Consider the following 13,875-nt stretch of genomic DNA (forward strand, 5'->3'; position numbering starts at 1 on the left):
TTTTTGTTTTTAAAAGGACTGTAAATCTAAAGCTCTGATATGCTTGCCGATGAACGTCCGCGTCACATTCATGCCACGAGACCGGGACCCCCCCTCCCTCCCTCCCCTCCCCTGAAAAAACCACAGCTCCACTCCGACGTCACATCACAGCCAAGATTTGACACGTTTTTTTTTTTTTGTTTGTTTTTTGTTTTGTTTTTGTTTTTTTCCTAAAAGTTCGGTGTGTAAACCCTGTCATGCTACATTACAGCTGATGGCCATAATTCTCTGGCAGAAGAAGAAAAACAGAAGGGAATACAAATCACAAGAAGAAACCTTATCGAAAGGGCCGATGACAGCTGTCGAACGCAAAACACAAAACGGCACTAAAGTTCAACAGCTTTTCCACGATGATATACGCATGCTACCTATTCCCAGACAAGCTGCTCTTAAAAAGGTAAATCTTGTGCTTCTCTGGTGACGTAATTAACAGCCCCGCGCCCCGCTGAAGAATAGGAACTCTGAAATAACTCATTCTCGGTGATATGCAGCATCGTTAAAAAAAAAAAAAATTAAAAATAATAATAATAATAATAATCTAGTTTTCAGGGCCAGATGCAATAAAATGCATCCTTCGGCTACAACTTAGCTTTAAGCTAACCTTCACTCCATTATATTTCTTCTTATTAAAGAACAGTCTTCTTATAAATGCATATCTGCCCCTTCAAAACCACTTTTTTTTTTTTTTCCGCATTAAGGTTTCCCCCTCATCTGACTAAAATTGAAGAGCAAATGCTTTACAGGGTTTCGCAAAGATCTTCATTTTATGTTTACATTTCTTTCTAGTGGTTAAAAAAAAAAAAAAAGAAGATATTTTGGGGGAAAAGAAATGGAGAGAAAGAAAAAAAAAGATCAGGGGATAATTTCAATTATTTCTGATCGAGGTATGATTAACATGAATTTAACCTCCCATGATAAGGTTGCTCTGCCAGCACCCCCCACCCCCTCCCCTCCCCTATAGCCTGTGCACAGGGGGCACTGAGGAACTGCAGCTACCACCTCCCTCCCACCCCGTCCACCCGGTTCGGGGAGGAGGTCGGCACCCCCTTCCCTTTCCCCGTCAGCAGGCAGACCCTTCCCCCCTAGTAAAGGGTAACATGTTCCCTGGGACGGTTCCCTATATTGTCTCCCGTAGTGAATGACCTGCGCGGAGAAAGAGAGAGGCCTCGTTAGACTGCGGGACAACTTTGACATGGTGAAATGATCCGAGAGCAGAGGACTGACCCCAGAGATGAGGCACAGCGCTGTGGAAACGGTTACACCCCGTAAAAGCTTGCCAGCCGTTCCTTCAGCGGCATCGGGAACTGATCGGAGAAGCGCCTCCAGTTCTCCTCGCCCACCTGGTTCTTAAACCCGTGAAGGATCTGAAATCGAACACCGGGAAAAGGTTAGACCGCGTTTACAACGGAGGCGCTGCCTTTTCAAAAATAGATCTTCTGCGCGACGGGATTATTATCAGCGTCAGCTGGAGACGCTGCCGTTCCTGCTTTTGGCCACTAGGGCGGAGGGGGGGGGGGGGGGGGAATAGGGGGCAGACATGTTAACCAGTGAAACAAGTGAATTAAGAAACCATGATGGCTCCATGTCTCAAATTAAACAATTTGCTGAAATCTTACATAATTAGTTGTCTGTTTTTTTTTTTAATCATTATTATTACTGTAATTTAATCTCCGTAATTTGTGTCTAAACATTCATCTTCAACGTTTACCTTGCAGAACATGTCTCTGAGATCCTCATTTGGATTTACCCAGGAGGCCACTGCATCACAGAAGAATATAAAATCCTGTTCCAGAGAAGAGAGGCGAGGCAACATTTCAACTTCCCGGGACTGTTAACAACAACAACAACAACAACAACAACATAACCACCGCTACCATCGTCTTACCGCTGGATCTCACCTGCACTACACCTCCCGGATTTACACTGATCATAGTGCAGATTCCTCTGAATGCAGAGTCTTTCTCCTCGTTGTCTCTTATGTTTCGTAGAGACGTGCACCTGACAACAGGGAGGGGTCACATTTAACACCACACCGAAAGAATCCTCAAAGTAGCAACTTCAGAAACTTGTCTACGAAAAACTGCCTCTAGAAACGACTCGTACAAATATCTATAACAATAACTAACATACATGTTTATAAGAAATAACATTATTTGAGAGATAAAAAAATATATATATAGCCTCTCTCGATACAAATGTGGTTTCTTATCATCAATACATTTTCTTTCTTAACTGTACAAACACATTAGACTCTATGTACACATCCATGTGAGTAATGTCTATCATGACCTGAGATTACCACAACACATAAAACATGCACACAAAAGAGATTAAAATTAAAAAATTAAAAAATTTGACATTAAACACAGCTACTTTGATCTCTGAGAACTTCACTTATTCTTTTTTTTTTTCCCGTCTATGAGCAGTGTGTTCAGCAAAAACCTCAATCTATATAGCACCTTGAATATAAACATTACTTTTGGAAAAGGTTTTGGGGTCATTTCTTTTGGGACGGGCACATGCAGCTGGGGTGAACTACTGAATGAGAAAGGGATTTAGGGAGGGAAAAAAAAAATGCTCTTTGGCATTAAAAGGTCTGCATCCTTTCTCTGTTGCTGAACCAGCAGGCACGTGACAAAAAAATAAATAATCTGATCCCATGCATCTTCTAAAAGGTTGTTAGCGACAGTTAACAAATGACAAAAAGCTAGAAATTAAACAAATTAAGGTATAGAAATACATGAAGGTGCTACCGAGGCAAAAAACAAAAACAAATCACGGGTAGGACCTAAAAGAGGACAGGGTTAGTCACACGGTTGGCAATGATTACAAACTGAGAAGAAAAAACAACTGAAAAGACGTCTTTTCGAGAAGGAGAAGGAGAGTGAGGAGAAAGGAGGAGGAGGAGGAGAGCAACAAGGTGGGGGCGGGGGGAGGGGAGGAGGGGGGGACAGGCGACAGACGAGGAGAGAGAAGAAGAAAGCAGAGAGGAGATGAATTAAATAAAAGATTGAATAATACACACCAGGGTCTTATAAACTGCTGTAGCATGGGTGCCACCTCTTGAGGACAAACGTAACCAAGACGACCAATTGTTATTGCTAAGGTAACGCAATCACGGTTACACACCACCAAACGCCAACCAAGACATGAGCAATGAGGAGGGGGGAGGAGAAAAAAATAAAGAAAAAACAAACAACTCAGAGACATAAATCAACAGAATCTGTGTATGATAATAAACAGAAGATTTCACTAGCGTTGATTATTACTGCCCCTTTCAAGTCACGGGGGGAGGAATGTAAAAATATGACACTCTAAAAAAAGACATACGACAACGTTTAAGGGAGAACACATTGACAACTTTGACAGGACATTCATAGAAAAAAGGCAAACAATGGCATCTGCTTTCAGAAAATCATATGGATCAAAATAGCTAGTCAAATATAGGATTAAAAAAAAAAATGCATTAACTTGATTTTAAAATGTACGTCACAGGCTAGCGAAAGGTGTAGCATGTGCAAGTGACCGGCCTCAACAGGAGCAGTTCACTTTGGATTGACAGAGATTTCTCCCTTAAACTCACAAAATGTTAATTTCCATAAGAAAACAGAAATGGTTTTTTTTTTTTTTTTGTTTGTTTTTTTTTGTTTTGGAAAAGAAATGACACATTACTCCAAGCCAACTACATGGAGGGAGACTAGTATCCAGCACAGCAGGTTCTTATGAGGCAGAGAGGAGGGAGGACCTAAGTTTAAGAGACACAAAACTATGCAACATTCTCATTAACAAACAGGCATTTATGAACAGTCCAATGACACATGCAGAAAGCAGATGGTATGCTCATTAGAGTAGAGTTCAGTGCAGGATCAGCTGATCGGGGGGGCGGAAGAGGGGGCGGGGGGGATACGAAGAAGCCACGCCCACTTTTAACAGGGGCATTACAGCGGCTGTTCGTTTTAAATTTTGCTCCAGCGACGAGCTGGTTCTCTTGGAAAAGATAATATCTGAAGATGGCATAAACATCTGAATTTGTACATTAATTTTGGATGTTTTGGTTCACCGTGGCGTTTTCAAATTTAAATATTGAAAACACTCGACAAACAGCGAAGACGTGGTCAGATGTGTCAGGAAACTCTTACGGCTGTTCGTGACGGAGTTAAAAAAAAATATCACGTATCCTGCATCAAACATCGGCCGTTCTTAACAACATTTAACATCTATTGGCAGATATGCATCCACATTTAAAGAACAGTAAAGAAAAGCAACAAATAAACTGACAGCAAACAAACAGGAACACATCTACAGAGTCCCTAGTTTTTCCTCTTTCGTTTTTGAAAGCAGGTCACACTTCACCCTTGCATGTATATATTTTCATTATGATGGTCTCTTTGACTCATCGAAATTATAAAAGACCGAATTTAAATTGGGGGGAAAAAACAAAAAAAAAACAAGAGCAGAGTGCAACCTCTTGGAGAATTTGAAGGCTTTTCCATGCTAAGTGATCTACATTTAGTCAGCTCTCAATCAATCAGTGTTGTTTAGGTGTTCAGTAAATATAAGTGACTATGTGAAAGCTATGAAGTCATCTATCTGTCTCAAACACTGCCTGTGATTTCACACTTTGTTCTATCATAATAGTGTACTTCCCCACACACAGTGCACATGAGTTAGTTCCAAGACTGGGCTCTTACACGGTTTGTGCAATTTGAGAGTTTTAAGAATTTCACACCACGGCTTTCCCATGGTTTCTTTTTTGTCTTTTTATCTCACTGTGCCAGATGAAAATCAATACCTGAAATATTTTACATACTTTGGTAAAAAAAAAAAACAGCAAAACCTGTAAGGCTCATTCCTTGGGAAAGGTTGTTTTGATAGAGATTAAAGAGGGGGCAGGATGAGCACCCAAGTCAATGTGGTGAATTCTGAGTGTGCAAGGACCTCCCTGTGTGTGTGTGTGTGTGTGTGTGTGTGTGTGTGTGTGTGTGTGTGTGTGTGTGTGTGTGTGTGTGTGTGTGTGTGTGTGTGTGTGTGTGTGCACCCTGGCTGGCTGGCTCAGCACTACCACCAAGTGGTACCTGTGTTCTCCAGGAGAGTCTTTGGGGTGTTGGGCCTGTTAATGATCTCCACCAGCTGGTGCAGCACCATGGCAATGTATGGCTGCATTTCAGGCCCTGAGGGTGGAGTGAGAAATGTTATTCAGATTTTAAAAACACAAAATATTATTTAAATGGTGATATTTTGGGAAAATGTGTTGGGAAAAAAATAAATTAAAAAAAATAAAATAAAACACACTCACCCATTTGTATAGATATCTCCCCGATTGCCCATGTTGCATTGTTGCACACTGATATTAACTCTGGGTTTAAATTAGTACCCAGTATGGGCATAAAATCAGCTGTAAGAAGGAAAGTGAACAACTTAGCGACTGACTGCTTATTGCCAAACGGTGCTTCAGATTCAACTGCACAGAACGTACCGATGCACGGTTTGACATGCTGGAAACAGGCCTTGGTCAGATCCCCTAGTAGAGCAAAAGAACTCTGACGCACTTCTGGCATTTTGTCCTGAGCGGTTGGAGAGAACAGCACACGGTGAACAACGAACAAGTCGGTGTACCGGTTTGCCACGTTAAGACAACTCTGACGGCTCTTAATTCACCTGCATGCACTGGTACATGAGGTTGAGGATGTTGCTACGAGCAACCAGCTGCTCAATGGTGCCACCCAAGCCCTCGGCCAGTCCGCTGAGCAGGTCCAAAGCCACGATCATGAAGTCTTTGTCGGGGGACTCGTACTGGTCCGGCTGTGACTGATGAAGCTGGAGAGTGAAGGACAGGTAGAAAAGAAAGTTTGAATTCATGAAACATGAATAAAAACCTGAGTTATGATGTATATTTTTTTTGTTTGTTTATGAAGCTTCCAACCCACTATGCTGGGATTAAATCTGTAATCAAAATTGTATAGTACACATGCACATTAAACCTGCATGAATTCACTGTTTCACCATTTGGGGGCAGTGCAGCAATTTATGAAATTTAAGAAAAAAAGATCTTACAAAAAGCTCTGAGGATTTGATTGGACCCGTAGGGAACTTCTGTGGAGGGATTTATCACGACAAGCGACTCATTTCACATCCATTCGTGAAACTGTTGTAAAAGGTATTTTTGCATTGACTCTATGTTACTAAAAATGAGCAGCTCTCGGACACTTTCAATTTTAAATTTGTCACTGTAGAGGAAAGAAGGTTGGAGATCCCTCGATATAGAGAGTGTGTGTGTGTGTGTGTGTGCGCACATTTCTGGATCCTACACACTCACCATGGCCTGAGCGAGGGTCTTCTGGACCAGGTTGACACAGCGCTGGTACACGGGCTCGCAGTAGGGCAGGAAGCCACTCTGCAGGGCGGTGGCTACAGAAGACAGACACTGAGGGAGGCAGGCGGCGGTTAGATATGGTCTGCGGCATATCCAGACGTTAGATGATGAAATTACACATCATACGCGAGCTGTAATTGCACATTAAGAAACTCACTTCTAATAAAGGGAAGAGATCTTTGTCTTCGTCTTTCAGCTGGTTCCATTTCTGGATCAACGGTGGCATCAACATCTGGATGTACTCCTAAAAAATTACCACAGAAAAATAACAATTTTATTGCAGTGATTGATGCATTCAAACGAGGAAGCAGTAAATAGTATGTTGTGACGTTACGTTCACGTGTTTCCGTTCTGCATACCGGTTTATTGAGATGGTGCCCGACTGAATCTGCGAGCGTCCCTATGGCGTCGTACAGAATGAGCAGGTTTTTGTGCTGGTACTTGCTGAACGCGAACACCAGCGTGTCCAGGATGAACGCCAGGTAGGGCACCAGCTCTGTACAAGCCTCCTCCTCCAAAGTGGCAAAGGCACTGGGGGGTGGAGAGAAGGAGAGGAAAAAAATGAATAAATAAATATATATATAAAAATAACTTTCAGCACTACGTGACATGGAAAGCTCTCGACAACATTAAAGAAATCTGGATGCATCTGCAAAAAAACCGAAAAACCCCTGGCGGGGAAAAAAATAAATAAAATGTGTGGGAGCGGCCGAACCGAATGCGGCGCCAGTGCTCCGACTGTGCTGTTAAAAAAAAAAACTTCGTCGGGACTTCTCGCCCACCTGCAAGCGGCCTCCTGCACACGCTTGTTGCTGTCCAGAATACGTTTGAGCAGCTCCGTCATTAAAGGCTTCAGGTAGGTGTCTGGGGGCTGGCTGACGACCCAGTGCGCGTAGCGGCTCAGCGTCCAGCAGGTGATGGATCGCACCAGGGCCTTCTTGTCGGACAGACACTGGACGAGGTGGGGGATGAGCTCGGGCAGGTACGGGATCATGCCCTGCATACAGCCTGGAGACGGGGATAAGAGAGTGTAATCTCGTCCGAGAGGGACCTCACTCCCATGACAGTTTCTTCCTCATCCCTCATCCCTCAAACCCCCCCCCCTTTCTTCTTACCTTCAGCTATCGCCCCCAGCACGAGGATGCCAGACTCTTTAACCACCCACTCCGGGTGGAAGAGCAGCTCTTTGAGAAGGGGCAGGATTGGCAGCAAGAGGTCATCCCTGAACACGTTGGCCAACACGTCCAACGCTGCCGCTGAACACTTTCCTAAGGTGGAAAAAAAAAAAAAGTATAGACGTACACAGAAACATAGAAGTGTGCAGACAGACGTAACGGGTACGGCACACACAAAGAGCAGAGAAATCATCAATACACTTTTGTAGCTCTCAGTAAAAAGGATGGGGAGTAAACGAAAAAGGATGCTTTATAAATGAGAAAGAGAGAGCCAGACAGCTCCGTTCACACAGGCGCCCAACTCACGCAGGTTCCAATCAGAGATGGTGTCATCGTCGTCCAATTCGTCGTCATCGTCCTCGTCGTCCTCGATCCCGTCGCCCTCGTGCTGCTGGGCGACGGTGCGGGAGCGGTGGAAGCGCGGCCGGATGTCTTGCTCGTTGTCTGGGATGGCCTCGTCCTCCTCGATGTCCCCCTGATGGCAAAAAAATACATATACGGCGTGAAAGACACTCGTGGTGACTGGACTGCGCGGGAGAAATAAAACTGCAATCGACATGAAAACTAAACCCGATTTCAAATCTGAATTATCTACAAATGTTTGTGGTTAAAAAACAACAACAACACACACACACACACACAACACATAATTCAAGTATATTTGTCCATCACAGGCATCTTAGCTGACCCGCCTGACATCCTGAGTCATGGGCCAGTTCATCACGGCACCTACAGGTATACATATCAAGCTATATAAACTGACCTTGAGCAGGATGATGTCGATCTCGGAGTACTTCATCCCGTTGACGAGCACCGGAGTGAGCCTGCAGCAGGAGCCGGAGGGGAATGATCAGAACAAAGGGCAAGGATAGGTCGGAGCCCCACAGGCAATCACTCACATCTGACTTCCTGCTGCGGGAGAACACTTTATTGTGACAGTCCTGTGACAGATGTTACAACTGAGGTCAAAAGGCAGCGGGGGGGGGGGAGGGGTTTCTTCATCAGCCATCGTAAGGGTGAGGAAGAAAAATATCCTTTCTGGTACAAGGTCTGCGCCAGCTTACTGCCAAGGTTGCTATGAATCAACTGCTTTCAAAATTAGCGCTGGGGTCTGTGTGCTATATGCGTTTTATATGTATATATATATATGTGTGTGTGTGTGTGTGTGTATGTGTGTGTAAGTGTGTTCTTACTGTGAGAGGTGACCACACAGCACTTCTTTACACACCGGCTGCTCAGCCAGTGTGAGCCAGAACTCGCAGGCCTCCAAGGCCACATTCTCATCGGGGTCCTGAGTCCTCTGGAGCATGTACTGAGGTGGGAAAAAAACATCAGGAGACATTTCATTTTACATACTTCACAAACATCTTATAAAAAAAAAATAAGAGCGGTAAAACTATATTCTTGTTATTGTCAAACCATCCTGATTTGTGCATTTCTCCACTTTTGAGCTCCATTTAGGGCACTTAGCTTCAAGCCCATATGCTCCTTAATGGACACATAAATCTTGATCATGAGTGTAGAGTATTAAAAAAAAAAAAAGACAAAATAATTTCCTGTACTGGGCAAAGTACATTTAGTCGTATTGCTTGTTTTCGCACAACAAATTTATGAGTGCACGATAGCACTTATGTCCACCGGATATTGTGTGTGGGTTTGACTCCAAAATCCCCCACAGTGCCTGTGTTCATTACAGTGAAGGAACGCAACCCCCTTCCCCCCCCACCCCACCCCCAAGTGCAACCGTGTGGCTTACTGATATTAATAGAAGTTTATGGCCCAGAGGAATAAAGACTGTAGACTCTGTAAAGCATCATAGCAGTATTTCGTGTGGCTCGGTTTCTCAGCCTGTAACCTCCACCAAACCCGCTCACCTCTATGATGTTATGCATGTGAGGGAGGAGACGGTCCAGGCGGACCTCCAGGAGCATGACGAGAGCCCTGCAGACGTTCTTCCTCACTTCTGGCTCCTCATCTGTCGCCAGTGCAAAGAGGTTCTGCAGAAGACAGAAAGACAGCTTAAAGTTACGACGACTAATAACAGCTCAACATAGGCATTTTCTGTGACTAACATAAATGGGATAAAGTCAATACAATGTAATATATCATATTATGTAAAGGTTTGTGAATATACATGCATTTTGTTTTATGTTTTCTCGTCATTTGCAGATGTTTTTCTGTTGAATATTAATCCAAGTTGCCACGCAGCATCTTATCTATGCAAATCCAATCTATCTATGCTTTCCTTATTTTGCACTTCAACCTCTTGCCATTTTATGACTGCTTTGATATTTTCATGATTTACAGGTAGCCACCGAAAGCGGCGAGAACGTTATGCATCTTCTTCTGATGTTTCAAGGCTGGTTTCTTTTATTTTGACATTTTTAGCAACTCTTACTGTTACTATTTGTTTAATAAATGTATCTTAATACCAAGTGTATTATTTGCAATGCAAAATAAAAGACTACCATTGTCAGTTATCTCTTCCTCCAAGCTCTAAATATAAACAGCGCATTCAGCCATAACAAGAAACTACTAAGTAAAAATTGAACTAAAAACGCGTTCAACTCAAAACTTAAAAGGAAAAAGAGGAAATAAACAAATCATTCCTCGAGCCTTTTTACACAGGTGTTTACAAGCAACATTTTGAGAAGGGATTTAAAAGGATCCACACAAGCTGCCTCCAAGAATTTACATGAGGCTTGATACGGTGATTTACTGGCCTTAAAAAACCTTAAACTGAGAGTTAAACCACAGACAAACTGTCAGCGCAGCAGCTTTTATTTACTTCAGTGAGACAGGGTGAGCGCACCAGTTAAAATAACCTCCCTCATTCTCACTTGACTTCGAGACAACACGCGCTTCATTTTGGGTCTGTATAAACACGTGCGCACACACGAAAGGATAAAAAAAAAAAAATAGCAACCAAATACGCATTCGCAGTCCGACTCGCCTCGATGAAAGGGTCGATGTGCAGCATGAGAGCCTGAGTCCTGCTGATGATGAACTGATTGACGCAGGCGATGGCGTGAGACCTGCAAAACAAAACAAAAAAACACCACGTCAGAGTTGCACCAACGTGTTTCCCCTCGCATGCAGCACTCTATGAATGCAGCCCCCGTATCATTCTCTGCTCTAATTCGACCCGCCAAATATGAGGAGCTCTTTTCTTTTGTCGACGGGCATGTCGCAGTGTGACAGACGGAGAGTTTGAAGGTGCAATTACAGAACTTTATAGTCCCGTCTTTGTCTCCAGGAAAGAGTCGAAAACGCGCAGTATTCGATTTAGGACTTAATGTGTTAAGATTTGCAGCAAATACAAGAAGCTATTGAACCATTCGTACTTCATATCATTGGAAATAATCTGTCTGGAAAGTCCGCATGCGTAAACTGATAACTATGCACCATAAATATGCAGGTTTAATGAACAGGATTCATGAGCAATATCAGATTTACTCACTAAAAAAAACCCCGATTAAACCTTCATTGAAAGGCGGTAAATTCAATGGGATTCAGAAGTTGACTTTTCAGTTGATAAAAAAAAAAAAAACTGGAAAATACAAGAAGATTTATGTTACCTAATTTTAGGACTGCTGTGCTTAAAGAACTGTAAGAATTTGGGGATCATGATGTTGAGAGGACGATCCAGCATGTCGCTGTCCAGGATCTCCGCAGAGTCTTCACAGATTTTCTGCAGGGCTCCGAACGCTCCCTGAGAACACGGGAAAGGCAAAAGGGGAAAAAAAAAAAAAAAAAACAGCATGGTGAGTGATGAGAAGTCCCCAAAGAAGACCCTGGGTAAGATTTAATAACTGTGCAATAACACCAGGGCGCTAGGGAGGTTATACCTTTAAAATATCGAGATACTGCAGCAAATAATATTAAATGTTCGGAATTTGTCTTTTTGTTCGCCCCCAACGCCAAAGGCAGTTTTGGCCGGCGCCATCTTGGATTGTTTGTGGAGTCAGAAGTGATCATAATTAGATGAGCTGGGGAGGAGTGAGGGGTGGATCTGATTGAGAAACCAAGGGCGCTAAGCCCGCCCACCTACACCGGAAACTTGACTGCACACCAGGCATGTCAATCAAACCAGGCACTCCCCCAAACATGCCTCTTTTTGAGGCCTAATATCTAATAAATTACGGAATAATTTTCGAAGGGACCACCAGGACACTGATCAGGAGGGTATTTAGCTAAATGACACCATAATGACTTGTGGGAAAAACGTACACACTGTGTATTTCATAAGAGAAGTTGATGCTTTTTGAATGGGAGTCTATTGGAGCCCAGCCACTAGTGGCCCTCAGTGGAACTGCATTTCTCTCTTGGCTTTACTTTTTAGAGAATTGAGATTATGTCCATTTTTATAACGAGTGTATGCCCCACACCTAACATTGAGATAGCCAAGACTGCGGCTCTAGACGTTGTTGGGCTAGTGAGGTGGAATGGGTTGCAGTTTAACGTTTTGGATTTTACTGTATTTTGCGATAACAATTCAACGTATTGTTCATATGCAGTACGCCCATATTTCATTTGCTCTGTAGTAAACAAAGGCAATATTATATACATAATCCATAAAGGCCATGGAGGATCCAGTTCCAATTTTTGCCCCAATGGAAGCGCTTCAAAATGTGGTCAACAGCCTCTTGTACGATCTTCAATAGGATTCATCCACTTCTGCTCTAATAACCATCAAACAGTTGGCAAGCATTGATACTGTACAACACACACACACACACACACACACACACACACACACACACACACACACACACACACACACACACACACACACCTCATCCTTAATAGTAGCTGCTGGACAGATGGTTAGTATGCATGCTCACGATATGCTGCAGACTTCAGTGTCTCTCTCGAACACAAAAAAAAAAAAAAAAAAAAAAAAAAAATGCAGTCTGCGAAGCAAATACAAGAAACAGCACAGCACCGACACTGACGCGGTCTGAAATGTGTTTCCATGGAAACCGCTCCCATGTCGGCATTTCTTTCAGATGACAGATACAGAGCTCTCTCTCTCAAAAAAAAAAGAATATGTGGAGGAGCCGAAGCTATGAAATGAAGACGAGGAGAGCAAGGCTGAGACGGTGTCAAGGTCACACAAGGGAGGAGGCAACGTGCAATTACGGAGAATAGAGTCAGTTCCCCTCATTAGAAAGCTGATTACGCACCGGCAGAAAATGTCATTATGGAATTTGAGGATAACTTGAAATTGGACCAAAACAGACACCTGGGAGTGGATGAAACTGGCTGGTGGGGAGGTTTTGATATGCATAAAGCATATGATTTAGAATATTCAAATAAATATTTGCCAGATTTAGCTGAATTAAATACTGCTGTTGAAAAAGTGTGGTTAAAAAAAAAAAAAAAAACTTTCATATTTGTGGAAGATAAGCTGTAATTTGAACAAATGTGAAGAATATATGATGTTGTGATTTGCTGCTTTATATCAGACTCGATATCTTTGGGGTTTAAAGTGTTGTTTGAACAAACCAAAAAATACATGACATTTAATATGTTAAAATCACAAATCGGTATCAATCGAGAAAAATCTGCATATTCATTTATAATAAGAATATTTATTGGCTGAGTCCCTGTATGGAAGTAAATGGTTTAAGTCAAAGCCTAACAGTGCATTTTCCAAACGATCCAAAAATTAAACTAGTCTTTTTTATGAACCAGATTTGGTTAATATACTGGTTGTTTCATTTTTCATGCTTTTTTTCCCCGACCATTATAACACTTATACGAGTTTTTTTTTCTGAACACTCCAGCCACTATAGCTTCACCATTAGCTTTGTTTTACCCACGTTTGGCGATTATTATTTTTTTATGGTAGACATTTTTCCAATACATATTTGAATGATAATAGTCCCAAATTACATGAAAGCACATGGTTTTTGAAGCAATTCAGCATCAACTTCTGGCTCCGGAAACATTATACGCTTAAATTCTGCTCCGTCAGGACGAAGGGGCGAAAAAAAAAAAACACGAGAGGAATCCCGGCGACGTCAGGACGCGACGTCGCCGTCCATGTCCCCCCCCCCCAACCCCCCCCCCCCACAACCCTCCCCGCGTGTCGACGGAGAGACGCGGGAGTGGTCTTCGAGCATTCCGGTGACGCTCAAGTGTCTGAAGTGTAAATCCTCCTTTCAAGTGCTGCTGCTGCTGCTGCTGCTGAAGGTCATTCGGCGCGGGGAATGGAAGTCGTGCAGAATGACTGCGAGTCGGGGCGACGAGCGAGACAGAGAGCGACAGAAAGAAGTCAATCGG

At 43.0% G+C, this 13,875-nt stretch overlaps 1 protein-coding gene and 1 long non-coding RNA gene across 5 annotated transcripts in view; one reads left to right on the forward strand and one right to left on the reverse strand.

The window, feature by feature from the left end:
• Window positions 1-13,875, reverse strand: part of tnpo1 (transportin 1) — a 20,791-nt gene continuing 6,916 nt past the window's right edge. For 2 of the 4 annotated variants that reach the window (XM_069700823.1, XM_069700824.1), the window contains 20 exons: window positions 11,166-11,299; window positions 10,541-10,622; window positions 9,462-9,584; window positions 8,781-8,899; window positions 8,351-8,411; window positions 7,894-8,062; window positions 7,528-7,680; window positions 7,195-7,420; window positions 6,772-6,943; window positions 6,570-6,656; window positions 6,356-6,463; window positions 5,698-5,856; window positions 5,516-5,603; window positions 5,336-5,434; window positions 5,115-5,210; window positions 3,065-3,140; window positions 1,938-2,037; window positions 1,748-1,822; window positions 1,264-1,403; window positions 1-1,182 (listed from right to left, as the gene is read on the reverse strand). In XM_069700823.1, coding sequence (XP_069556924.1) covers window positions 1,296-1,403; window positions 1,748-1,822; window positions 1,938-2,037; window positions 3,065-3,140; window positions 5,115-5,210; window positions 5,336-5,434; window positions 5,516-5,603; window positions 5,698-5,856; window positions 6,356-6,463; window positions 6,570-6,656; window positions 6,772-6,943; window positions 7,195-7,420; window positions 7,528-7,680; window positions 7,894-8,062; window positions 8,351-8,411; window positions 8,781-8,899; window positions 9,462-9,584; window positions 10,541-10,622; window positions 11,166-11,299 — 2,235 coding nt within the window. In that variant the 3' untranslated portion in view covers window positions 1-1,182; window positions 1,264-1,295. Of the gene's footprint in view, window positions 1,183-1,263; window positions 1,404-1,747; window positions 1,823-1,937; window positions 2,038-3,064; window positions 3,141-5,114; window positions 5,211-5,335; window positions 5,435-5,515; window positions 5,604-5,697; window positions 5,857-6,355; window positions 6,464-6,569; window positions 6,657-6,771; window positions 6,944-7,194; window positions 7,421-7,527; window positions 7,681-7,893; window positions 8,063-8,350; window positions 8,412-8,780; window positions 8,900-9,461; window positions 9,585-10,540; window positions 10,623-11,165; window positions 11,300-13,875 lie in introns of those variants that run through there. The other 2 variants (XM_069700825.1, XM_069700826.1) reach the window with 2 other exon arrangements.
• Window positions 1,337-2,411, forward strand: LOC138622235 (uncharacterized). Its single transcript, XR_011310995.1, has 2 exons — window positions 1,337-1,426; window positions 1,755-2,411. It is a non-coding gene; the product is annotated as an uncharacterized lncRNA (long non-coding RNA).

Source organism: Brachyistius frenatus, unplaced genomic scaffold (assembly GCF_029030835.1).
Source record: "Brachyistius frenatus isolate BFR_SWC_R1_liver_20210118 unplaced genomic scaffold, ASM2903083v1 Contig_35, whole genome shotgun sequence".
NCBI classification, from domain to species: Eukaryota; Metazoa; Chordata; class Actinopteri; family Embiotocidae; genus Brachyistius; species Brachyistius frenatus.